The 26384-nt window shown below is 50.4% G+C and overlaps 1 protein-coding gene across 1 annotated transcript in view; it reads left to right on the forward strand.

The window, feature by feature from the left end:
• Positions 1–2761: 2761 nt before the first annotated feature.
• The window catches only part of CNTN3 (contactin 3), a 76706-nt gene continuing 53083 nt past the window's right edge, over positions 2762–26384 (forward strand). Inside the window, exons 1-2 of the mRNA XM_016185723.2 lie at positions 2762–2874; positions 22513–22621. Of these exons, the coding sequence (XP_016041209.1) occupies positions 22570–22621 (52 nt within the window). The 5' untranslated portion in view covers positions 2762–2874; positions 22513–22569. The remainder of the gene's footprint in view (positions 2875–22512; positions 22622–26384) is intronic.

Below are 26384 nucleotides of genomic sequence, written 5' to 3' on the forward strand. Positions count from 1 at the left end.
CCCCCCCTCCCCTGCCAGAGTCAGCCTCTTCTGAAGGCTTGGCCACCCTTTGGTGGAGAGACAACAAGCCCTGTCCTAGGGGATGGGGGTGGGGGAGGACCTGCAGAGCTGGGAAGCCCTGTTCCACCTGGAACGGCATCAGAGCAGGGCCTGTGTGTTCAGAGTAATCACCAGCAATGATTTACTCATCTGCATTCTTGTAAAGCTCCCCCCAAGTCCCGCAAGTAGGCATCCGGAGCTTGAACCCAGGTTCTTGCACATTGTAATGCGCCTTTAACCAGGTGTATCACTGCCTGGCCCCTATAGTATTTTTTTCAAACATAAATGAGGTTATAGGATTCTAGGATACACAGGCAGGTAACCTCAGAGATGCCGGTGCTTTAGCTCTGTTTCATGTGAGAGTGAGCATGAGGACAGAGACTCAGACTGGGAGTGGCCCAGGAGACTCCATAGCTGTCTCTATGGACATGGAGACAGCTTTCTTCAGGGCTCTGCTGCGCTCCACTGACATTTTAAATGTGAGGTTGCAGCCTGCTGGCTTAGAAGGTGTTTTCTTCATTTCCTCGTTCTGCACAGCAAACACGCAGAGGAGAGAATGTGGTGGGAAGGGGGTGGAGGGGGCTGCTTCTGCATAGCTGTGACAGGAGTCTCTGAAGGAGAGATGGCTGCTCTTAGCTGTCCCAGCCCCAGACAGGGATGAGCCACTCGTCACTGTGACAGAGCTGCAGAACTGCCTGGAGGCCTCCAGCAACAGCCAACCTCCCCTCCTCCCAGAGCTCTAGCCACCATGCAAAGCAGCTTCACATGAGTCTTCATTTTTCTTCTAATTTCCTGGGCTTCTGACCCGGAGACTGGATGGAAATTTTATTCAAACTTGCTCTTGTGTATCAACTTTTGATAAATAGCAGGGTTTCCTGAGGAAGGGGTAAGGGAGTGAGAGGATGCTACTCCCCTTGGAGGAGTCCTCACCTGCCTGTCTGTGTCCCCAGCCTGAATGGCAAGCTGATGCTCCCATATTGCTCCCACAGATGTTGGGTTTCCCCTTGAGTTGCACGCTAGGTTTAGGACATGAATCAGTCTTTCCAGCACCAGGCAACTCCCAGCTTAGCAGCAGTGGGGCTGGGGAGGTGGCCAGGCTTCCTCCAGTGTTCCCAGTCTCAGCCTCACTGCACCTAGGGCAGCTCACTCCTGGAGGAAAGTTCCCTCCATTCTGTGAGGCAGGACCTGTGGGCCTTTACCTGGGGTGCCCAGAGAGGGGGGACTGTGGGCCTCCACCTGGAGCACCCAGAGGCCAAGACACTGAGGCAGCATCACTGTTTAGCCAGCCAGCAGCTCACCTACTAGGCAACTTTCTCAGATTCTTCCAGAACCTTCCCTCATGCCCAGTCATGCACACTCCCCTCCAAAGTTGCCAATGTGGAGAAGTCACAGTAGCCTATAACTCCAGAACCTATAATGCAGCTCCGCTTCTGTTCCAAGCAGCAGGGGCAGAAGGAACCCAGACTACTGCCAGCTGCCTCTGGTGGGAAAAATCGCCCTTAGTTGATGGCAGTGCGTTCCTCTGTCCTGGCTCCTCATTAACAGGTAAGTAACCCCACATTCCTCCTGGCAAGGGGTCTTCTGGAAGAAGAGGGGATTGAGGCAGGGTCCAGGGACCACAGGAAGCTGTGTCCAGCCCTGGGTCGGGGACAGTAGGCCCTTGATGCTGGAGACCATCCCCTGTCTCTGGAGCCCTTTCTAGAAAAGCAAGGGGGTGCTGACACCCCAGTTTCTTCCTCTGGCCATTTAGCACCCCTGGGGAATTCCCATGAGCTGTGTCTACCTTCAGGGGACACTGTGGCCCTGGAACTTGGGGTAGCAGAATGAAGGGAGGAGAGTTAGAAGCTCACTTTTGATTAAACCCACTCTCTCCATTGATCTCCTGCTCTGGGAGGGTCCACTAGCAATAAGATAGGATTTTTACAGAATTCAATTCTATGTAACACCAATTTGTATGAGACTGAGAGCCCAGAGCACTACATAGGCACTGCCTCATTTGAACCTGGGGCTTCAGACTGAAAGTCTGGTGTGCTAACGCTTCACCGTCTCCTCAGTCCTGCTCAGCATAATAACAATTTTAAAAATATCAAACGGGATGAAGTTAAGGCCCCACAGCAGTCTCTTAAATGGTAAAGATGGAGTACCAGACCCCTTGCCCCCAAAGATCAGCACTAGAAAGAGCTGTTCAGGAGCGAAGCCTCTCCCCTCCACCCTACCTGGCAGCCCCCTGCAGGCAGCGATGTCCCCATTTTGTGCTGTGTTCCTTTGGGGTAGGGATAGGAATAGAGGTCCCCAGGGGTGGGGTGTCTACGTGTTTCCCCCAGGGGAAGGTCCCCTTGGTCAATCTCTGACAGGTGATCAGAGCTCAAACCAGTGCATTAGCCCAAGTACCCTGGAGGGCCCAGAGCTGGGATGGGGTCCTTTCTGAGCTGCCCATCTCGCGGCCTGTTTGTAGGGTGCTCACTGGCCGGGAGGAGACAGGGACAGAGCCTTTGGAGAGACCAGGCTGCCAGCGTGCAGGGAAGCGCGCGGGGGCGAGCGCGGGTGGTGCAGGTGCGCGCACGGGAGCGCGGGCGGGCGGGGGCGAGCCCGGGGGCGCAGGGCAGCCCCCCCCCACACCGCCAGGACGCACGTGGGCAGGGCGGGCCGGCTGCACGCTGGCCCCTCCCCGGCCCGCCCCTCCGGGTCTCCGCCTCCTCCACAGCCGCCGCCAGCCCGCTGTCCGGGTCCACGCTGGAGCCAGAGCCGGCGCTGGACGCATAGTGACCGCGGGGACTCACAGGCACCCCCGCGTCCTCCCGGTGTCGGGACTTATCGGCGGGAGCAGCGAGACAGGTAGGTGGAGACCCAGGGACCTGGGCCGTCACCAAGTCCTGCTCCTTGAACCGCGCAGGGGACAGCTGAGTTCCCGCTGGGGGGACAGTTTGCTCACCGCGGGTCAGGACTGGCTGCCCCCAACCCCTCAGGACCCAATGAGGGGAAATTGGAGTCCTGGGCGCCTGGACAGACCCTGTTGTCTGGAGTTGGGGGGGGGGCGGTTGGCTTTTGCCAGAAGCTTCCCGGGGTCACCAACCGGCGGGCCGAGTCCTCAAGCTTCAGTCCCAGCTTGGCCCTGCTGTTCACAGAGGACAGCCTGGTTTCTGGGAGCCGCTGCAAAGCTGGCCTGGGAGGTACAATCCCTAGCGCAAACTTCTTCAGGGACATGGGGGCTTGCTGGGCAGGACTAAGGGATGCTCTGCTGGATGTGCTCTACTGGGTGGGCACCCAAGCTACCTTGCTCTGTGGCCGCTTCTTCCCAGCCCTGCCCCCCCCCCCCCCCCCCCCCCCCCGGTTGCTGCCTGGAGGCTGTGCTCACTGACCTACCTACCAGAGGGTAGTTAGGTTTTTGTGATGGAGCAGCAAAGGTGCAGCTGAGGAGGTGGCCACTCTGTCTTTCACAAGGGAGGGGACCTGACACAGAGGTGTCTGCCCACCCACCCCCTTCCCCCCAGAAGCAGGATGTAGGGAGCTGAGCCAGGAGGGGGAGCGAGATCAGAGCCCTGGTCTGGAGGGGAGGCCATGTAGACACAATCGGAAAGGATCCTGTAGGAATAACTGCAGGGGTGAGGGGCTGCAGGCTTGTCTTGTGATCTCCCCCCAGTCCTCCAGTGTCACAGCTGCCCCGAGGACCCCAGTAGTGTGAGAGTGGTGGGAGCATGGTGGAACATGACTCAGCCTTTCCTTCCTTCCTTCCAGACTGAGTACCAGCACTCTCTGAGCCTGGTGCTTCTCAGCTCTGCTTTGCTCTGTTTACCAACAATGGGGGAGGTTCTCTTGGCTGAGCTGTCTGGGTTAACCCTTCCAGGGCAGTGACTAAGTCTCAGGGTCAACGCTGAGCTTCTGTACAGGGTCTGCAAACCTCGGGACAGCACAGGAAAGGCCCCAGTGGGGGGTGAGGCAGGCGGTGAGTGTGGGCTCAGATGCCAAGCCCGGGGCGCTGGGAGGCAGTGCAGAGCACACACCTGAGCCAAGAACCAAGTGCCATCTAGGGAGACTTGGGGCTGCTGCCTGTTTCTGTGCCCTGTGTGGGGACAGGGACAGCGACAGGGATAGCAGGCTCACTGACAGCAGGTGACTGGTTCAGGGACAGCAGCTCCATTCTTCACGTGTGATAAGAGTCCAGCAGGAAGTTCTAACTCCTAATGTGATGACTGTCTGTATCACTGCCTGGCCTCAGTCACTCAGCAGGGCTCCCATCCAGTCTAGTGAGGGGCCCTCAGTGACCTCAGGCTGGTGCTCCCACAGCAGGAGAGGCAGGAGAGGCTTAACATTGTTAGCTATGCCTTGGGACCCACAGAGAGATCCTGGGGGGCGTCACACCGGTAAGTGATGGTGCCACAGAGACTTCTGTGCACAGCAGCCAGATCTCTGTATGTGCAAACATGTGAGTGCGCGCCTCTGTGCTTGCACGTGTGCACACTGCAAGACATGCCAGTGTGTCTGAGTGTGCACATGTGAGAATGTGTGTGAGCACAGATGTGTGCGAGTATGTACACATGTGTCCTGTGTGCACAAGAATGCGAGCCTCAGCATGTCTGTGAATGTGGGTGTGTGCGTGTATGTGAGCATGTCTGTGTGTGCGAGTGTGGACCAGTGTCCACGTGTACACATGTGCATGCATGTATGACTGTGCCTCCTGGGTGCACACATGTGACTGTGTGCATAAGTGTGGATGCATTCACGCGTATGAAAGCGTTCATGTGTGACTCTGCCGGCATGTTTGATCTGTGTGTACACACAGGTGCACACATAGTCACAAGTGTGCCTGTGTTTCATGCATGTCGTGCCCACATGTGTGTGCATGTTCCATGTGTGACTTTATGTCCATTTTTCTGTGTGTGTCTGTGTGTGTGCATGTGTGTGTGAGCGTGTTGTGTGAGTTAGGGAACCGTGGCTGGAAGCTTTCCTCATGCTGTGTCTATCAGCTTGCTCTCTTTTGAGTCAGTCCCCAGAATCCTCCCCCTCATGTGTCCTGATTGGGAGTCCCTCAGCAAGTCACTGGGTGTTGGAGGGCTGCCCCCTGTGTCCTGTTGTTTCCTGGCCGCCTCCTACAGGAGCATGCTGGGCACATGTGAGGGCAGAGCACTTGTTCCAGATCTGTTTATGGACCCTGCAGACAGAGATGCTTGTAATGGGGTTTTGAGGTGCACAGCCTGCCCTGGCCTCCATCCTCGAAGCACAGCAGCATGAGGCCTGTCTGCTGAGGCAAGGTGTGCCGCTTGCTTTCTGCCCAGTGGTGCTCATGTGCTGAAGGCGAACTGGTTTGGAGCGGCACCATGGGAGTGTCCTCCTCTGCTGTGCCCACACCGGGTGAGGGTGAGGGGGAAGTCTTCACTGCAGAGGACCTTGTGGGAGTCGAGAAATGTCACTCTTTCTGGAAGCCTTGGTGTTTTGCTGTTTTAATAGAGGATCCTGTGTCCCCAGAGCAGCCTCACATGGTCAGGGGCCAGGGGAGCTCAGAGCATTGCTGTGCTCCAAACTGAAATTATCCCCTTGTTATTGTCACTTGCCTCTGAGGTGCTGGGAACTTCAGACCAGATGGAGGGCTGGAGCTGGATTGTGGGAAGATGAGCCCTTGAATGGGACAGAGAGTTCTGGAGAGCCTATCCCCTGCCACCTCCCCCATCCTCTGCTGTGGGCCACCTTGTCAGGGAAGGCTACCTCAGCTCTCCTATCCCCATGGCTCCTGGGGGCTCTGCCACCCTCTGGCCCATGTGACACCATGTGGGCAGCTTCATGGGGTGACAGTCTATCCCTCTAGCCCCATCTCTGGGATGCATCCCTCATGGGCTGTCACCTCACTTGATCTGTCCTGCTTTCCAAAGAGGAGGGACTGCTCAGGTCCATTCTGTGGGCCACCCGGTCCCCAACAGGAGCCCGTAGGCTGCAGCCTTGCCCCCTTGAACCTTGGTGGGACCTTGACTTGGGGGTGCTTGTGCTATGCCACCCTCCCCAGTCCCTTCTAAGCTCAGCTCCAAGTGCTGGGAGCAAGCTCCCTCTCATGGCTTCAGGCTCAGACCTTTCTAGAATACTGAGTTATCTGGTGACATGAGGACTTTAAGTGCTTTATTGTGAAAGCTTTAGCCACGTAGGACACAGTCTAAACAGTGCAGTGGGGGAATCCCCTTCACAACACCTTGCCCCTCCCAATGAGCCTTGGGAGTGGTGTACCTGTCAGAGCAGAACATCACAGATGACCAGGCCACTCTCAGTTGTCACTGCACCATGGGTCTGTGGGTGCCTGGCTGGGTACCCTAGAGGGACAGCCCTGGAGCTGGATAAACTAAGGTGTAATGTTTGGGAACAGGCTCAAATCTGCTTCCATGTTCTGGAAACCCTCCCACCTACCTGCAGAGGACCTTGTGGTAGACACTGAGGTCACACTTTCTGTGGGGAGCACAAGGAGCCTCCCAAATGGGGATGGACACTCCAGCTGCTGCCAGGCTGGCATGGGGTGGGGGTGGGGGGCTCTCAGGGGTGGCTGCATCACCCCACTGGGCTGACTGGATACCTTGTCTTTTCCTGCCCAGTCACAGCCTGTGGTGTTGCTTTTGTGGAAAAGGTGGCTCCAGTGAAGCACTGACCACTTTGCAGGGGTGGTGAGGTCCCTTTCTTGGCATTTCCAATCCCTCCAAGGTCTGGAGGGGCACTGAGTCTCATGGAGACCCCCTTCCCCATCCAGGGACTGAAAGCTGCAGTCTCAGCTGGTCTCTCTCCCAGTGTCCCCAGGCAGAGTGGCCATGCTATGTCACTTCCCACAGCTCCTCACCCTCACTTCTCCCTCCCCATCTCTCTTCCTGGGGGCGGGTCCCTGAGCCATGCCCAGGCCAGCCCCTCCCTCTGAAGGATTCTGAGCATGTTTGGAGAAGGCAGAGGCTGCTGCTCTCAGGCACTGTCACCACCACCCTGTGTCCTGGCCCTGGCTGTGGCCCTGACTGATGAGAGGGAGGGGAGGGAGTGCTCCCCTCAGAGTGCTCCCCTCAGAGTGCTCCACTAGCACCCTGGGTTCCTTCCACAGACAGCCAAGGCACTGTCTGGGGGCTGCACCACAAGGGGCCTTTCCACAGGAGGAGCTCAGTGACCTTTGTTCTTTCTCTAAAGCTCTGGGGGAATTTCCCCTTGAATCTTGTTTCTGTTCTTGTGTTGTTATAGTCCCACCAATTCTGTCATTCTTTCCAGCCCACTTTAATTTCCAGCAGCACGGCCTGGAAAGCAGATATACACACAGATGTGTGCTCAAACTCTTACTTTCTCTCTCTCCCTCCCCCTCTCTCTCTTACACACACACACACACACACACTCCTTTGCACTCACACACATGAACTCATGAATAGGCTCACAAACTCATATACATACTCATGATACATACATCATCTTATGCACACATTCTCATACACATGGACTCAGGTGCACACTATGCACATACATGAACTCATTCATACATGTAAGCGCAGATACACACTCGTGCACATACATGGTGCATATCGTTGCACATGAATATATATGTATTCTCTCACGCATGAACTCAGATGTGCACTCACACATACATGAACTCAAGTGTACACACATACATGAATTCAAGTACACACTCACGCAAACATGGGTTCACATGTCTGTGCACCACAGTAGAGAACAAGGACAAGAAGTCAGCCCAAACCATAAACATCATCGGGTTGGATGGTGTTTGCAGTGGTGGGAGAAGAGTCACATGGTTTGGGGGGATGCGGGGGTGTAGCATCTGCTGTTTAAAGTCAGGGCCTGGTTTCCCACTGTTCCTTCTGCTCCTGCTCCTGCTCTCTTCCACCTCTCCCAGGCCTCCCCCTGCCTCTCCCCACATCCATCCCTTTGTCTCCCAGCGCAGGTCTTGTTTGTGGTGACCTCCCTGCATGGACCCTTAGTGGGTGGAACTCTCCCAGGGCTCTGTTGAAGTGGTACCCAATTCAGGGAGGGGCTGTAAAGTACACCAGCTCCAGTCTTCCCAGAACACTGTGGACAGAGGTAGAGCACACACCGCCTTGTGGACAGTGCTGAGGGTGACTGGACCAGCTTGGGCTTCCAGGGACCAGCTTACTCACCTGCTGGGCTGAGCATCCTGGCGGTCACAGGGCATCCTCATGCTGCAGTCTGACTGTGTGCTAGACACTCCCCTCTGGGCTGTGGCTGGGTCTTTCCTTCTGGGTTCTGAACTGACTGTGTGCTGGGTTCTGCCCTCTGTATTGTAGGATGACTGTGTGCTGGGTGTTACCCTCTGGGCTGTTGACTGTGTGCTGGTGCTCCCCTCTGGGCTGTGGGCTGACCGTTTAGTCTTCTGTGTTTACTGCCCCCGTTGTATAGTCCAGCTGTCTGACCTGGTGACCTTGTGCTGCAAGCTCACGATATGCTGGTCTGGCTGAGTCCCCTTGACTGTGTTCACTGAGAGGACCCCTCACAGCGCTGGTCCAGGGGTATACCTCTCTGAGTCTCCCCAGCTCTCCCTGCCTTCTGTGAGAGCTGTTCTGAGTCCTTTCTAGACCATGGGTGTGCTGACCATTCAAGTGACTGGTCTGTTCTGAGGTGACATGACTCTCTACCCAGGAAATCCCACTTGACTATGGAGCTCAATGCCTAAGACTGAGGACGTGTCACCAGCAGATGTGTCTCCTGCTACCCCACCCTCCCATAGGAAGATCGTGGGGACATAACTTCACACTGACTGACTGACTGACCACCCACCAGCCAGCCTACACTGTTGTTCCTGGGCCCAGAAGTGGCCAGACAAGAGAGGAGCATGTGAGCATGCAGTGTGTCTTCTTCTTTTAATTTTTATTTATAAAAAGGAAACACTGACAAAAAACACAGGATAAGAGGGGTACAACTCCACACAATTCCCACTACCAGAACTCTGTTTCCCACCCCCTCCCCTGATAGCTTTCCTAGTCTTTATTCCTCTGGGAGTATGGACCAGGGTCATTATGGGATGCAGAAGGTGGAAGGTCTGGCTTCTGTAATTGCTTCCCCACTGAACATGGGTGTTGACAGTTCAATCCATACTCCCAGCCTGTCTCTCTCTTTCCCTAGTGGGGAAGGGCTCCATCCCTCTGGGCCAGGAGGGCTTCCTCTTCACAGACGCTGAAGTCCTGGGACCCTGCCACCAATGCTTCCTACAGGGCTCTGGCTGAGGGGAGACGGGCACCCAGCTTCACTCCCTCCTTCTCTCTCCAGAAAGCCAAGGATGCAGAGTCATTACACACCGGCAGAGCGGCGGGCGTGTGGGTACTTGCAGCTGTTGTGTTGTGTATATTTTAAATGTCAGACTGTTTTTATGCAGACTACCCCTGCTCAGAGGTCTCCTCTGAGCCAATGCTCTCATTTCTCCACTTTAGAGAGACAGGGAGAGGGAGAGATGTCATATCACTACTCCACCATCAATGAAGCCTCCCTTGGTGTTGTTCATGGTTCTCTCAGGCAGTGCTAGAGGCAGAAGCCCAAGCCCTGTGCCTTGTGGGGGAGCTATCTCCATGCCCTGTGTATTTTTTCTTTAGGAGTTGTATGACTGACCCTTAGTCTCATCTGTGAAGTGAGCGTATCATGCCTTTTATGAAGTTAAAAGCATCCATTTTGGGCATCAGTAGTGGCCATGGGAGGTCACTGGTGGCACACCTGTTCAAGCACATGCATTGCCATTCACAGTGACCCAGATTCAAGCCACAGGTCCCCACATCTAGAGAGGGAGCTTCATGACCAGTGACGCAGTGCTGCAAGTCTCTCTCTCTCTCTCTCTCTCTCTCCCTATATCCTCTTTCCTTTTGGATTTCTCTCTGCTTTGTCTCTATTAAGACACACAGTCATAGCCGAGCAGTGCTCTGATAAAGAAAATGAAACAAACAAATAAACAAAACGGGTGGGGAGACAGGCCAGGGCAAGGTGTTCCTGACCAGAGCAGTGTGGGGGGACTCAGCCTAATGTTGTCTGTCTTCATGCACGTCTGCACCGGGCTCTCTGGCCTCAGTTTGTAGCAGGCACTGTTAGGAAGCAGAAGAGAGAATGCAAATCCTGGCTTTCAGCCACGTCCATGTCCTGAGATTGCAGTGGTCATGGTGGATGTGAGGGAATCCATCCCGAGATGCAGGGAGGGGAAAGGCCCAGGGTGTCTGCTGGTCATTTGCCATGTGTCTCTTAGACGTCTTGTTACTTATGCTCTGAGGAAACAGGGATTTGCCAAGCCAAAAACACCTGCTCCTTGTCTAGTCACAATTTACCTGACATCTAAAAAAAAAGTCAGAAAGCAAGCTAGAAAACCCCCATCTGATCATGTATGTGAGAACAGCATTCGATCATTTTCCATATTCACATGCGTTCAAAGAGTGAGCTTAATCTAAAAATGGAATTTGTGTCTGAAACAAAGTCAGTTCACAATAGCTGCTATTTCGAGAAGGAGTTCGAGATAATGGCCAGTGCCTTAGTAAATCGTAATCCTGTCTCCTCTGGAACTTGATCAAAAAAGAAGTTTCCTGGAGAAAAATTGTGTTCAGTGCGACTTATTGGTACAGACTGTTAATTCAGCTCTTAAAAGTCAGTTTATGAAGGCACTGGTTCAGCCCACATGTTACAGTTTGCAAGGGCCTGGATTCAAGTCTCCGGTCATCACTTGCAGGGGCAAAGCTTCTCAGGTGATGAAGCAGGTATGCAGGTCTCTCTCGCTGTCTCCCTATCTGCCCACTTCCTTTCTCAATTTCTCTCTGCATCTATTAATAACAGCTGGTGAAGAACCCCAGCAGATGCTCCTCCCTGAGGTAAGGGCTGTGTTCTCTGCAGCGAGGGTGAGGGACATTCTGATCAGACAAGGAATCCCATCTACTTCAAGAGCACTGTGGCCAGAGAATCAGCTCCAAGGGGAGGCAGGGAATCCCAAGGCCCCAGCACACGTCTGTGCTGCCCTCACGCAGGGTGGTAGGAGATGCTGGGGATAGTCTGTGATATGTGGGTTTCAGTTCTGCTTTTGCCAGGTGTCTGTCCTCTTCCAGGGTCTGGCTGTCAGAGTCTCTCTTCTGCCCCATGTGGTAGCAGGTCCAGGAGCTGCCCTGGTCCCCACCCCTACACACACACACACACACACACACACACACACACACACACACACACACACACCTGCCCTGTGGGTTCCTATAGCCACATCCCTGGGGGCCTCTCTCATACTGTCCTAAGCTCAGCAACTCCTGTCACAGTCCCTGGTGCCCACACATACACATGAGTGTGATCTGTCACTTTATCTCCTCTGCCTGCCTGTGGGAATGAAGGAACTCAGCAAGCTTCGGGGATCAGCATTTCCACCCTGAGAGCCACAGAAGGAGAGCAGCCAGAGAGTCTGTCCCCACTGTCATTGGACCTGTGGGCGCTGCACACTCAGCCAGGACACCCCTGATGTCCAGGGTGGTGGCGAGGGCTGCGGCTGGCAGGAACACAGAGACCCAAGTTCCAATGGGGAGAGAAGGATTCAGCTCAGCTCAGCTCAGAGCCACCTTCCTCATTGGTGTTGCTGTAATAGTGACCTTGATGTGACTTGGTGACATGCCAAAGTACCTGTTGGCATCGGGGATCCAGTCTTTCTGGTTTCTTTCCTTATTTATTTATTTACTTACTTATTATTGGATGGAGATAGATATTGAGAGGGAAAGGGGAGATAGAGACAGAAAGATACCTGCAGACCTGCTTCATCACTCGTGAAGCTTTCTCCCTGCAGGTGGGGACCAGGAGCTCAAACCTGGGTCCTTGCTCACTATAATGTGTGTGCTTGGCCGGTATATGACCACCTGGCCCCATCTTTCTGATTTCTATAGCCCTTCTATAGGAAGGGCTTCCTGTGTGTTCCTGGAATGGGTGACGACTAGTTGGGAGCCACTAGTTGTGGCCTCCTCGGTGGGAGCTCAGATCAAGAAAGCTCTTCCCCCTGGAAGTGGAGAGCCCTCTGCTGAAGGCTTGGGTGGGAGGAGACCAGGAAGGGACATGTGTCCCCTGGAATGGAGCAGGTATCAGAGTGCCAGCTCAGGCTCAGTCCTCATCAAGACAGCACAGTTCTTTGGTGAGGCCTGGAATAGGAGGGACAGAGGACTCTGGGTGACACCTGAGCCATGCAGCCAGAGGCCTCTGCAGAGGATGCTCCTGGTCCTGCTCCCTGTCACATGCAGTGACAACAGTGACAGCAGTGCCACCCACAGGCCCAGATTAGCCACAACTCCATGGGGCTGCAGCAGGGGCTCCTGCTTTAGAAAAGGGGGTTCAAGGGACATGCCACTTCCCTGGTGACCATCACATGACCACTCTGCACTGAAAGGTATCTTATAAAGGAGGAACCATGGGGTTTGTGGTGGATCAAAGCATGCAGTAAGCTCAGTTGAGCTAGCACATTACCAAGCTCAAGGGCCCGGGTTTAAGCCACTACTCTCCACCTGCAGAGGGGATGCTTCACAAGCAGAGAAGTAGGTCTGCAGGTGTCTGTTTTTCTATCTCCCTCATTATCTCCTTCTCCCTTCTCAGTTTTCTCTGTCCTATCAAATAAAATATAGAAAGGAGGTGGAATGAAAAATGGTTGCCAGGAGTGGTGGATTTATAGTGCAGGCACTGAGCCCCAGCAATAGCCCTGGTGATGATATGAATAAGTCAGGGCATGTCTGCCCCCTTGCTGTCCAGCCTGGACACACTGGGCTCAGGTGCTACTGTCATTCTGCCCCTGCCATGACAGTTGCCCTCAGCAGTGGCTGAGCTTCTGTGTGGACATTCAGGCCTTGTCTGTGCAGAGAAAATATACAGGAGCGGAGAGGACCAGCAGGCTCCCAGGGAGAGCACCAGCCATGGGGGTGTGGGGTTCAGCAGCAGAGCCAGGCTGCCTGTCTGCTCCAGCACCTGTGTAGAAAGAACTGAGGTGAGCCACCCTGACTGCACGCAGAGGCCCGGAACCAGGGCACAGCAGCAGGGACGTGGACAGAGCTGTCCTGTGCCCACCTGAATGGGTGACTTCCTGAGAAAATTGCCTTCTGTATAAAGTAGAGTGTCATTAACGAACAGCTGAAGTGTAGCCTTCTCTGTGCCAGTGCAGTGCGTTATGAGAGTTAGGGGCTCCTGGGAGGCCACTTCAGGCACCCACACAGGACAAAGCCTTCACCCCAAGGTCAGTCCCAGCTCAGGCACCAATCCATTCCCAAGGTTTATGATGCCTTCTCTGGCTCTCAGCTAGAATCCTGTAACCCAGAGATACTCTGGACAGGCTGAGGAGGCTGTGGCCCTCACCTAGCTTCTGAGGGGAACCTGTGCTCAGGTCAGGCTGAGAAGGCCTCATGGTCTCTCCTGGGACAAATCCAGGAGCTGGGGAGTATAGTCAAAGGCTCTTTCACTACACACACACACACACACACACACACACACACACACCCCACATGTAATTGTGTACATATGCACACAGGAGCATGATGTAACACACCAGTTGTGTGCACACATGACTCTGTACACAGTAAATATATGCAACGCATACACATATAATATGCTCATATAAGGGATGTAGACATGTATACACATTGGGTGGCAATGTGACCTTGTACATACATGCACACATGTGCATACATGCAGGCACAGTGCACAGCTGTTGTCATCACATGATGGCTGTAGTGTTTGGTGTGAGGCCCAGCCTTGCAGGGCTAAAGCAGGATCCTTTTTTCTCTTTTGTTCAGCGCCTTTAGTGGTTTATCACTTCTATTAATGTATTTGAGACTCGCTATTTCCCTTTGTTGATTCCCTGTTGTTTATCTTTCAGTGAAGTTTTCATTTCTTTATGCTCTTAGATTTTAAAGTATCTGTCACATATATTTAGAGCTTCCTTTGCTCCTTTGTGTGTGCTGCTTAAAGTAGACTCTCAGATAATTAAATTTTAAGCCTTTCTTCTGCTCTTCTGTTAAGACTGAAAGCTATAAACTTTGATGGAGTGCGTTCTCTGCAGTGCACAATCTTGACTGATTAATTACCTACAGGAAATATTTTCTGTTTTGCATTTAATTTCTTCTTTAATCCACAGGAATAGATGTATGTGTATTTGTGTGATTTCTTGCCTTGTCATTTGCTAATGATTCCTGAGTTAATGCTTGTTGAAGACTTTGCTTAGCATTTCAGTTTGTGGTCATTTGAAGCCCCTCAATGTCTGTGGAGGGCTTTGTGCCAGTGCTGGCATGTCATCTGGAGCCAGGGAGCAAACTTCCATGGGCCTTGCTGGGCTCCTGGCTTGGGCGAGGCCTCCTTCTTTCACCCAGGCCTGAGAGCTCCCATGAGCCTCTGCTTCTCTCTCTGGTTCAGACTTGTTCCCTGTAGCTGAAGCTCTGTTGGAAGCCTGCTCTCTACTCCTGAAAGGGCACCTCTCACTGCTGGCAACACAGTTTTATTCCCAGGATGGTGCTTTGCCTCCCAGTGACCTGGTCTGGCGTAATGGTAGCACTTGATGTCTTGGATCCAGGGTGTGGCCAGGATTCCTGAGACAGCTGAATTCCTATGGCTGCCTGCATCTCTGTGCCTTCTTCCTGCACAACAGGGCTGTCCTCGGTCCATGTGATGGCTCTGTTTCACGGTCACAGCTGTCACAGGACCAGCTGGTGACATGGGAAGGGTGGGGGTCACTCTTTAGACAGGGCCTCACTCTTCCTTTGAGGAAGGGTGTAGATTCTTGGGGTGACCTTTTTTAATATGAGGTGCAGTTGGCAGACACAAGGCCTTTCAATGGACCACCCCCTCTGATTTGGCCCTTCCTGATTGCCTTCAAGAACTCGTGGGGAGTGTCTTAACCAGCAAGGTCCTTTATGTCATTTAGCCATGTCACTAACCCAGAAACAGCCAAACACTGCTGGAGGCTAGGAGAAGCAACCAGCAGAAGTAGCCCCCATTGCAGGTGGTTCCTGGGCGGGGATCATGGAATATCCAGGGTCTTGAAACACTGCAGTTAAGGCTTCAGCTCATCAAGTCCTTGGGAGGAATTTGAAGAGGAAGTGAAGAGGGAAGCTTTAAGTGCAATGGCATGGATGACAAAACTAAAAAGACATACCCTTGACCTTAAATTAGTTATTTTATTGGCTTCATTCACAAAGATATTAGACAAGTCAAGGAGAAAAATTTAAAAGAAAAATTTAGAGAGCTCAGAAGGCCAATTTTTTTTAAAGATTTTATTTTATTTATAAAAAGAAAACACTGACAAAACCATAGGATAAGAGGGATATAACTCCACACAGTGCCCAGCACCAGAACTCCACAACCCATTACCCCTGCCCCCCCTTGATAGCTTTCCTGTTCCAGGGTCATTGTGGGATGCAGAAGGTGGAAGGTCTGGCTTCTGTAATTGCTTCCCCACTGAACATGGGCGTTGGCATGTCGATCCATACTCCCAGCCTGCCTCTCTCTTTCCCTAGTGGGGTGGGGTTCTGGGGAATCAGAGCTTCAGGACACATTGGTGGGGTTGTCTGTCCAGGGAAGCCTGATTGGCATCATGCTATCATCTGGAACCTGGTGACTGAAAAGAGAGTTAACATATAAAGCTAAACAAAGGTTCAACTTTGACTATTTCATGGAAAGGTTTCACTGAATGTGGTGATGCTCAAGGATCTGAGTTCAAAGCCCCCCCCCCCCGCCGCCACCTGCAGGGATGGGGAACACTTCAGGGGTGGGGAAGCAGGTCCGCAGGTACCTCTCTTTGTCTCTCTCTCTCTCCCTCTCTATCTCCCTGCCCCTCTCCATTTCCCTCTGTCCTACCAAATTAAAGGGGGGGGGGAATGGCCACTGGGAGCAGTGGATTTGTAGTGCAGGCACCCGGCCCCAGTGAAAAACCCTGGTGGCAAAAAAGAAATAAAGGAAGGAAGGAAGAAGAAAGGAAAGAGAGGGGAGGAAAGGGAGGAAGAAAGGAAGGAAGGAGAGAAAAGAAAAGTTCAGGAGCTGGGAGTGGTCCAGCACTAATGCCAGGAGCCACCATGCTTGAGGCTGGGCCACGCCCAGCACCTCATGATGGACATGGATCTTTCCCAATGCAGAAAAGAAGTATCTTTAAGTGAGCTGATACGGACACTTTTTCTTTCCTGGGTAGGAAGAATATCTCAAAGCATTAGGATGTTTTCCCTTTCTCAGTGTCTCTTACTGTAAATATAAAATCATGACATGAGGTCACAGGAGCTGCCCCCACAGTTGCCTCCGTTGAAGGCCCTTCTTGACAACCAGAAGTGTGACTGCTGTGATCTTTGCCTTCATGGTAAAAAGGACCTCTTTCTCTTTTACATATAGATGGTGGATGGGATGTTGCTTGTTATCAGTTCAGAATGTGGTTTCCTCCTTGCTTGTACTAACATGGGCAAGTTTTTTCCTTCTCGACGTAAGAATTTGTATACAGGAGCCAGGCAGTGGCACACCTGGTTAAGTGTACACATTACAGTGCACAAAGACCCAGGTTCAAGGCCCTGGTCCCCACCTGCAGGGGGAAAGCTTCACAAGTGGTGAAGCAGGGCTGCAGGTGTCTCTCTGTCTCTCTCCCTCTCAATTTCTGTCTCCATCCAATAATAAATACATTTTTTAAAGATTAAAACAAAAGAAGAATTTGTATATAGCCTGGGCTGGTGTTGGGGGTGAGCTTAACTTTTCTTCTGTAATGAGTATGTAGTGCTATGTTCGCATTTAATATGTTTTTTACTATTTTATTGAGAGTCTAGTGGCTTACAGTAGTTATTGGCACATGGCTAGAAGTTCTCATCTCCCCGTGATTGGTGTCTGTAAAGATCTCTCACCCCAACTTAGGTCCTTTTCCACCATCTTGAACCAGGATCACAAAGCCTCCCAGGCCCATCCTCTTCCTGCCTTCCTTCCCCAGAGTCCTTCACACACCAGCATTAACACAAAATGGATCTAACACCTAGATATTAGACCTGAAACTTTACAACATGTGGAAGAAAACATCTGTGAAACACTTCAGAACTTAACATCAAACATATCTTTGGACACTCAACCCCATTTTCAGGGAAAAGTAAAGAAAGAATATGTAAACAGGACTACATCAGATTCAAAAGCTTTCATACATTGGAAGAAAAAAAAAGATAAAAAGGCAGCCCAGCAACTGGGAGGAGATATTTGCATATCACACATCTGACAAGAGACTGTTATCAGAACTTTTTAAAGAAATAAAACAGCTCAACAACAAAGCAACAAACAACCCAGGGAAAAAAAAAGGGTGCAAAGTAGCTGAATAATCGGTGTTATACAGAAGACATTCAAAAAGCCCATAGACATATGTAAAAATATTTCATACTACTTATCCTTAAAGAAAGGCACATTAAGATCATAATGAGATGCACCTGTGATATGCCTGTGAGAATGGTCCACATCAACAAAATAAGAGATGACAAGTGCTGGGAAGGATGTGGAAAGAAAGACACTCTTACACTGTGAGTTGGGAATACAAGCTGGTACAACCACTATGGAAAACAGTATAGGAAAGTCCCCTAACAAAAAAAAATGGAAGTAAGTTATGAATTAGCAGTCCCACCGCTAGGCATTTATCCAAAGCACCATATATATATGACTCATATATGTATGACTTACATTGGATGAAGCGCTATGGAGTGAGCTGAGGGTCTCCAAAAGTGTAGCACTGATAAACGCTTCCAGGGCCCAACCCCTACACCTTGGAGCAAGCTCTTTCATAGACTGCTGTGTGGTGTGACATTCAGGGCCATCACATTTTATGTATCATTTCATTGACTTATTACAGCATTGGGGAAACATGCAATGCAGTCCCACTGCTCCCTGGCTGGCTTTGTCATGCTTTTAATTTCAAGATAGAAAGAGAAAGAGGAGAAGGGAGAGACACCACAGTACTACCACCATCCATGGAGCTCCCATGTGGTGCCAAGACTCAAACTAAGGGCTTGTTCACAAGCGTGTGCTCTACCTGTTAAGCCATGCCCCAATCCCTATAGAGCTGCTTCCAAAGGACTCTCTGTGGGGGACTGGGGTGACTGGCTGGGTCCTAAGCTGTGAGTACTGGGGTGGTGGGATTTGGGGAGAGTCAGGGCATAGCTCTGCAGCCTGTCCTGAATCCAGCGTCCCTGTCCCTTGCTTTCTCCCTACATTCTGCCTTGGAGAGACATGTCTCATAGAAAGCCAGCCCCTGCCTACCCCCTTGTCCATTTGTCCATCTCCTTTATGTCCACAAGCCCATCATAAATGCCCCCTCTCTAAATGTGCATGATTCAACTCGACAGATCCTTTCCAGAATGAGCTTGGGGGAGTCGGGTGGTGGCATAGCGGGTTAAGCGCACGTGGCACCAATGGCACAAGGACCAGCTTAAGGATGCTGGTTCGAGCCCCCAGCTCCCCACCTGCAGGGGAGTTGCTTCACAAGCCGTGAAGCAGGTCTGCAGGTGTCTATCTTTCTCCCCCCACTCTGTCTTCCCCTCCTCTCTCCATTTCTCTCTGTCCAATCCAGCAACGACATCAATAACCACAACAATGTTAAACAACAAGAGTAACAAAAGGGAAAATAAATCATTAAAATGTTTAAAAAAAAAAAGAATGAGCTTGGCCTAGTAACATTTTTATCACACAGAATCAGAATCCATCTTTTTGTTGTTTTTCCTTGGAAATCCATTCTAATTTTGCTAAATAAAATAATCGATGTCTGCCTTGCCTGTAATTGGGCTCTGGGGGTGGAGGGTGAGGGCGTGGGCAGGGGGCCGGGTAGCAGATCCTTGCTCTCCGCCTTCTTCCTCCAGATTAATCCCTGACTGAAGGGCTTTCAAGCTGCAGAATTAGTAGATTATGTAACCAGTCAGAGGGTACTCTGATGGCACCTCCCAAGCATTTCACAGACAAGTTCTAATGATTGTGCACAAGTCTGCCAGGGCCCTCATGGCAAGCCTTGGAGTGGAAGTGCCCAGGAGCCTGGATGGGGCAGAGCCCACCCCCACAGCCCTGAACTCTGAAACTGCATAAGTAGGCTGCTTTAGGCTTATGTCATTAACTACATTGGAGGAGGAGGTCAGAGAAGCCTCAGCAGGGAGCCCAGTGCCCTGCCAGTTGAGCCATCCCCTCTTGGTTGAAGGCTGGCCTCATATACTCACACTCCCCAGCATCCTCCCCACCTCTGTGAGCCCCAACATTGTGGCTGGCTTGCAACTCAGGGCTACTAAGGACCAGGGACCACACCTCACGTGTCTCTAAGTGACTGATGTGGGGACAAATCAACACTCTCTGGAGCTCAGGGTTCTCATCCTCAGAACTATTGGGGAGTAACTACTGTGCTGTCACTACCCATGTCCTGGTCAGCTCTAGACAGCCCTCTCCACCTGTCACCTGCTGTCCCAAGTCCTGGTCAGCACTGGTGAGCTCTCCTTCTCTCTGGTTCTCAGAAATATGCAGTCCCTGCCTTGGTTCTAAGTTAATCAGAAGAGTCTTAGTGTGCTTTCCTTGAAAACTACCACTTGGTTTTGTCACTGAACGCAAGGAAGAGGATCAGTCTTGACTGCAAAAGGAACATGTCCTCAGATGAGCAGCGGTGTGTGCTGGGTCCAGAGAGTCCAGAGAGGCAGGACTATGAGGTCTGCGCTCTGAACATTCCAGAAATCTCCATGTCCTTCTGGAAGCTTGCTGGTCAGAGGAGCCCTCACCGGGACAGACCCTGGCACTGAAGAATCACAGGGGTGAAGTGTGGGCTGTCAACTCCTATGTGCAGCTTCTTGCTCAGTGCAGCCCTGCCCCCTTATCTGGGAAGCATCTCTGGGGTTACTGGGGTTCCGCTGTCCCTGCCCACCACTGTTCACACAAGGGCATTGCTGGTCTGTGTGGGCTGTGGTGTGTCACTTGTGCTGCCCAGGTCCTCTGGAAGGAAGGCCTTGTCATTCACTGCCACCATGCTGAGAGCCCTGCTCAGCCCAAAGCATGTGGCCTCTGCAGGAGACATGGGCCCAGACTGCTAGTGACAGGGTGGAATAACCCCTCTACCCCCACCACCGAGGTCTCTTGAACTCCGACCTTCGGCTAAAGCTCTGGTTCTTAGCTCTGAGCTTGGTGCAGGTCAAGAACCTGCGCACGCATGCGCGCGCGCGCGCACACACACACACACACACACATACACACACACACCTAGGGAAGAGGACATTGCAGTATTGATGAAAAAGGAAAGGAATTTCTAGTGTTGGGTGTACAAGCACTCCGGGGGACGCTGGGGATGGGGAGGCATGCTTGCTGGTCCAGGAGGGACCAGCATCTCAATAGCAGGTAGGCATCTCTGGTTTTGCACCTGTGAGTGAGTTCAGGATTGTGCCATACAGTGTTCTGTGTGAGGTTCCCACAAGGGTTTATGGCTTCACCATTTCTAGCCTGCATGTTTCTCAAAAGTCAGTGGCCTGGGACTGAGAGGGTAGGGTCCTGGAGGTCTGGGGCACTGGGAGATGGACAGCTGGGGAGCTGGGGTGGGGGGCTGCAGGGCCCTGAAGGAGTGGAGCAAGGAGCAAGGGCCATGGGGGCCTGGGGAACAGACCATCTAAGGCTTGAAGGTGGGGGAACTAGGGCCTGGGTGTGCTGGGAAGCTGGGGGGGAGCTGAGGGCTGGACCACTGCCCCCTCTTATCACTGGGTAGATGCTAAGCAATTATCCAGTTTGTGGCCCCAGTTTCCCTCATTCCCAATTCACAGGTGGTCGATAGTGTGATGTTTTGCACACCTCCTTGCAGCCCACATGTGTGACAAGCTATCAGAGGACGCTTCAGAGCCACAATCAGCTCTCCCAGGAGGTGTCAGGATTGCTCCACTCCTGTGACACAGTAGCCTGAGTGCACAGCTAGGCAGGACAGGTGGGCATAAGAGGTGCTCTAGATTCCACGTGCAGCCTTTCCTTTCAAAACCCCTGGGGGGTAGGGCAGCAGAGGGTGGGTGCAAGGAGGCAGTGGGGTGACTGCTCACTGATGGAATTAGACCCTCGGTGCTGGGTTTCAGTCTGGTCTTCAGAGAGGCAGCTACTCATACAATGCTTCCATAAAAAATCAAAGAGCTTCATGGAAACTGAATTCCAATAGTGTCCCATGCCTTGACACCTAAGACCATATAAGGAAGTTTCATGAATGGGGCCTCTGCAACAATTCTGCCAGGCTTTTATTTAATCACCACCAGGGTTTATCTCGAGGGTCAGTGCTGATACTACAAATCCCCTGTTCCCAGAGGTCATTTTTCTTTCTACTTTAGTTGATAGGACAGAGAGAAATTGTGTGGGGAGAGGGGAGATAGAGAGGAGGAGAGGACACCAGCAGACCTGCTTTTTTTTTTTCTTTTTAAAATTTTATTTTATGGGGCGGGGGTTGATGGCTTACAGTGTCTCTAACACACAGGCACAGCCTCTCATCTCCCCTTGATTGATGTCTAGGAGACACACCAGGAGCCCCATGTCCTTCCATCTTGTCCCTCTCCCTCCTTCCCTAGGGTCCTTTGGTATAATTCGTCACCCCCACTCCAAGTTTCACCTTATGTCCATGCTTCCTGTCCTTTATTCTTAAGTCCCACCTATAAGTGACATCAGTCAGTATTGGCCTTTCTCTTTCTCTTTCTGGCTTGTCTCACTCAGCATGATCCTTTTTTTTTTTCCATTTGAATAGCAGACACACAGAGAGAGGAAGAGACAGCTCAGTACCAAAGCATCCCAGTGTCAAGGCGCTCCAGTGAGGTGTCAGGGCTCAAATCTGGACCCTGTGGGGAGCTAACACTGCGTTCTGGGACACTTCCTAATGATAATAACTTCCTAATATATATATAATGATAATAACTTCCTAATGATAATAACTTCCATGTGGAGAAGGAAAGGACCTGGATCTATGATCCAGAGGTCACCAGCAGGTGGCTGGGACAGATATGCTCTGGAAAGTGACCTTGTCTCCATCATCTCGTGAGCACACAACAGTGATGGAGTTCAGTCTTCAGGTCCCCATCCTGTCCTCAGCGGCCACCACTTGTCTGACTCAGGCCCCTGTGGCAGCTTCCTCTCCTGGTCTGGGAAGCAGCAGTCACTCTGAGGTCCCACTCATCCTTTCTTTCCAAACCAGTACAACCAACCCAGGGCCTGAGCAGAGCCCACCCACTCGGAGTGCAAGCAGGCTGTGTGCATTTGGAAACGAGAAAGCTGAGCATTTCAGGGCTCACTGCACTGATTGGAATAACAACCCTCTTAATATTTAATGCATTGGCTGGAAAGTTTCAGTCCTGCTGCCGCACTTCTGACTCTGGAAGACCTGTCTATCTGCATGTTGGCTGCAGAAGCCTTTTTTTTTTTTAAATTATCTGCACATTTTACATAATGATGGTCAAAAAAGACCCTTTCATTTCAGCACCTGGAGTGATGAATTCTATGAGCTTTTGGCAGCAGTTTCTGCTCAAGTCTGATGCCTGTGTGTCCACTTCACAGGTTGGGGGTTCACCTGGAGACGGAGCATCCCTTCACAAGGCTGGACCATTGGAGAGGATGTTGCCATGGAGACGCTGCCTCCTCCTCCCACTCCTTGGCTGCTTGGGAGGTAACAGTGAGCAGGGCTCTGGGCTGAGGTCAGCGCTGAGCCTGAGTCACGGCTTTATTTGGCTCAAACATGGGGATAACAGTCCCCTAGAAGCAAACGAACACACATCTTTCCTCCTAGAAAGATTCTAGATCTTTCTTCTGATAATTGGATTCTGGTGTAGCCCTGTGATTTGTGTAAGCCTTATCTCCACAGGAAATGCAGTGGCCCTCTGTTACAGACCTGCTGTGGTGTCACAGGCACAACAGTCAGCCTGAACTAGAGAATATTAATTGAAGACTTGTTCCCCAAATGGAGCTAAAAGTTTGAATCTGTAGCAAACAAGGGAAAATGTCTAATTAAAAGTATGTTGATAGTTTCATATCTAACCCTAAAACTGATACTGTTTCTTGTGAAGAATTTATATTTAAGTTTCCAAAGATGAACTACTTTTATCTTATTTTTTAATACCTATTTTAATGAAAGAGAGATATAAAGAGAAAGACATTCAGAGAGAGAGAGAGAGAGAGAGAGAGAGAGAGAGAGACGAGAGACCGGCACTGCCTGCTCTGGCTTCTGGTGGTGCTGGGGATTGAACTTGGGACCTCTGAGCCTCAGGCATGAAAGTATTTTGTGGAACCAATATGCTTTTTCCCCACCCACCCCCCATTTTAAATTTTAGATAATGTGAGATTAGAGCAAAGTAGAAAGAAAGGATTCTCAATGATCTACAATACAAAAGCAGTTCTTACAAACCACTGTCTGTGTTTTCCTTTTGTGTGCTTCTGGAGAAGAAGATGAGTAAAAGAGGTATTTAAAAGATGGCATCTAGACAATAATTGTTTTGTGTGTGTGTGTGTGTTTTGGTCTTTCCCACTTTTTATCAGAATAAAATTATCCCTAATAATAAAAAAATTGAAATAGGAATACAAAGAGTACCCCACAAGTACTACCATTTAGACTGAACTACTGACCCACTCTGCTCTTTCATTCTAGCTATATAGAATAGGTATGTATATTTTCCCTTTGTTTATTCATTTATTTGCTCTTCCATTGCTTTAACTCTTAGTCCTAAAAACCTCAGCATTTGTCTCCTATGAAGACCAGTTTTCTACACAAGCACGAGTCGAATTGTCCTTTTATTTGGAGGTTAATGGTTTAGAGCACAATTTTCTACACATGGCCCAGCTCGAATCTTGAGTGTCTGCAGCACACCCTCACCCTGCAGCTCAGGACTCCAACCCCCCTCCCCCCACTCCCCCTGCCACTTCTGTTCCTTCCCCAGAGTTCCTTGCTTTGGTGCAGTGCCCCGCCCCCAGTCCAAGTACCATCCTGTGTCTCCCCTTCTGACTTGTCTCTCAGGCCTTTTGATGTTTGCCCTCGGTTCACCTACTTTGTGCATGTTGCTTTGCTCATTTTGTCTTCATGTTTCCTATGCCTTTTCTTCTGTTGTTGTTGCTGCTTATGTTTTTACTTCTATTCTACCACTGACTCTCATTTAGAGTTGGAGTCTGTTTGCTTCTTTTCAGTAACTTTTGCAATTTGTGGTCATTGGGACTTCACTTCTCCAGGCCAACTTTTTTTTTTTTCAGACAGAAAGACAGAGATAAAGATAGAGTGACAGAAAGGTGGGGAAAAAGACACCACACTATGGAACTTTAACTTTAGTCCAGTGGGGGCCAGGCTCAACCTGAGTTGTGTGAGTGACAAAGCAAATGCAAGATTCAAAAGAGCTATCTTGCCAGCCCACAGCCAGGACTTCCTCCTGACATTCTGGAAGCTCCTGAAAGGTGGGCTAACTCTTTTATGTGTGTGTGAAGAAGAGGCTGAAGAATGTGGACAGAACACAGTCAAGGACAGACTGCTGACCCAACATCATCAAACAGTGACAGAACTTTAGATAATAATAATCCAGGCCAAAAAAAAAAAAAAAAAAACTCAAGTGATAATAGACTGCAAAATAAAACCTCCAACATGCAATATAAGATTCTCAAAGTAGGTTTCCCCAAGTGCTGCCTGATTTTTTTCTATTAAGACTTTTTTTTTTACTGTTACTAATCTTGTGCTGGAGGGGAAAAGCTATAATTATTTATAAGTTTTGACCTCCTTAACTGGTCTTTGGAGAACAAGAAGTACAGATATCAGAACTAAAACACTGTTTTGGAGGAAACCTTTATCGACAAAATTTCAGATTTGATTGTTGTGGTAGAAAGAGCAAAGTGAAAAGATTATTCTTTTTTTTAAAAATATTTATTTATTTATTTTTCCTTTGTTTTTGCCCTTGTGTTTTTTTTTTATTGTTGTAGTCATTATTGTTGTTGTTATTGATGCCTTCGTTGTTGGATAGGACAGAGAGAAATGGAGAGAAAGGGGGAGACAGGGAGAGAGAAAGATAGACACCTGCAGACCTGCTTCATCGCTTGTGAAGCGACTCCCCTGCAGGTGGGGAACCGGGGGCTTGAACCGAGACCCTTATGCCGGTCCCTGTGCTTTGCGCCACCTGCACTTAACTGCTGCGCTACCGCCCGACTCCCGAAAAGGTTATTCTTACTACTATCATGATGTTGTTCAGGATATTGAATTTTATAGAAGTGTATTGACATGTTTCTGTTAATAGGAAAGGAAGATTTGCTCAGAAAGCGAAATTTTTAGGATTATCACTGGAGGTCAATTCCAGAGGATGACTCCAGCACTCCTGGTAGCCTTTTTTTTTTTTTCTTTTTGAGAGAGAGAGAGAGATCTGCAGCACTTCTCAAGCACTCATGAAGCTTCCCCTTGCTGATGGGAGACTAGGGGTTTGAATCTGACACCTCCTCAATATATGGTAACATGTGTCCTTTATTGGGTGAGCCACCACTCAGTCCCAGAAAGTGAACCTTTTAGCACTGGATGATGTGCACATTAGTGCACATGCCACAATGCTCAAGGACCAAGGTTCAAGCCCTCCACCCTAGTCCCCACCTGCAAGAGGTAAGCTTCGCAAGTGGTGAAGCAGTGGTGCAGGTGTCTCTCTTCTTGACATCATCCCCAGCCCTCTCAAATTCTCTGTCTCTATCCAGAGAACTTGAGATGCTTAACTGAAGCAAATGAGATGAGGTTTACAAATGTTTAAAAGTTTAACTGGTGGGACCAGGCAGTGGTACACCTGATAGAGCACACAGTTGCAGGGGGGAGACTTCATGAGTGGTGAAGCAGTACTGAAGGCATATGTCTCCCCCTCCCTCTCAATTTCTCTCTGTCCCTATCGAAAATAAGTGAATAAACAGAAGTAACCAAAAATATCCTGAAATTATAAAAAGAGAAAGAAAGGGAGTCAGACGGTAGCACAGCGGGTTAAGCACAGGTGATGCAAAGCGCAAGGACCGACGTAAGGATCCAGGTTCGAGCCCCCAGCTGCCCACCTACAAGGGAGTCGCTTCACAAGTGGTGAAGCAGATCTGCAGGTGTCTGTCTTTCTCTCCCCCTGTCTCTATCTTCCCCTCCTCTCTCCATTTCTCTCTGTCCTATCCAACAACAACGACATCAATAACTACAACAATAAAACAACAAGGGCAATAAAAAGGAATAAATAAATAAAATATTTTTAAATAGCATCCTTCACAAAATAATCATCAAAAAAATTAAAAAGTTAACTGTTAATTTTAAACCATGTGAAGTTGGACAAATTGTGTGTCTTCATTATTGAAAAGTATCTTCATACCTGTGAACTGATTTATGGTAAAAGCAGTTGGCATTTGACTAGAACGTTAAGGAGTGAGTAAGACATTGGAAGTCAGTGTGGTTC

This window comes from Erinaceus europaeus, chromosome 21 (assembly GCF_950295315.1).
Source record: "Erinaceus europaeus chromosome 21, mEriEur2.1, whole genome shotgun sequence".
Classification (NCBI taxonomy): Eukaryota; Metazoa; Chordata; class Mammalia; order Eulipotyphla; family Erinaceidae; genus Erinaceus; species Erinaceus europaeus.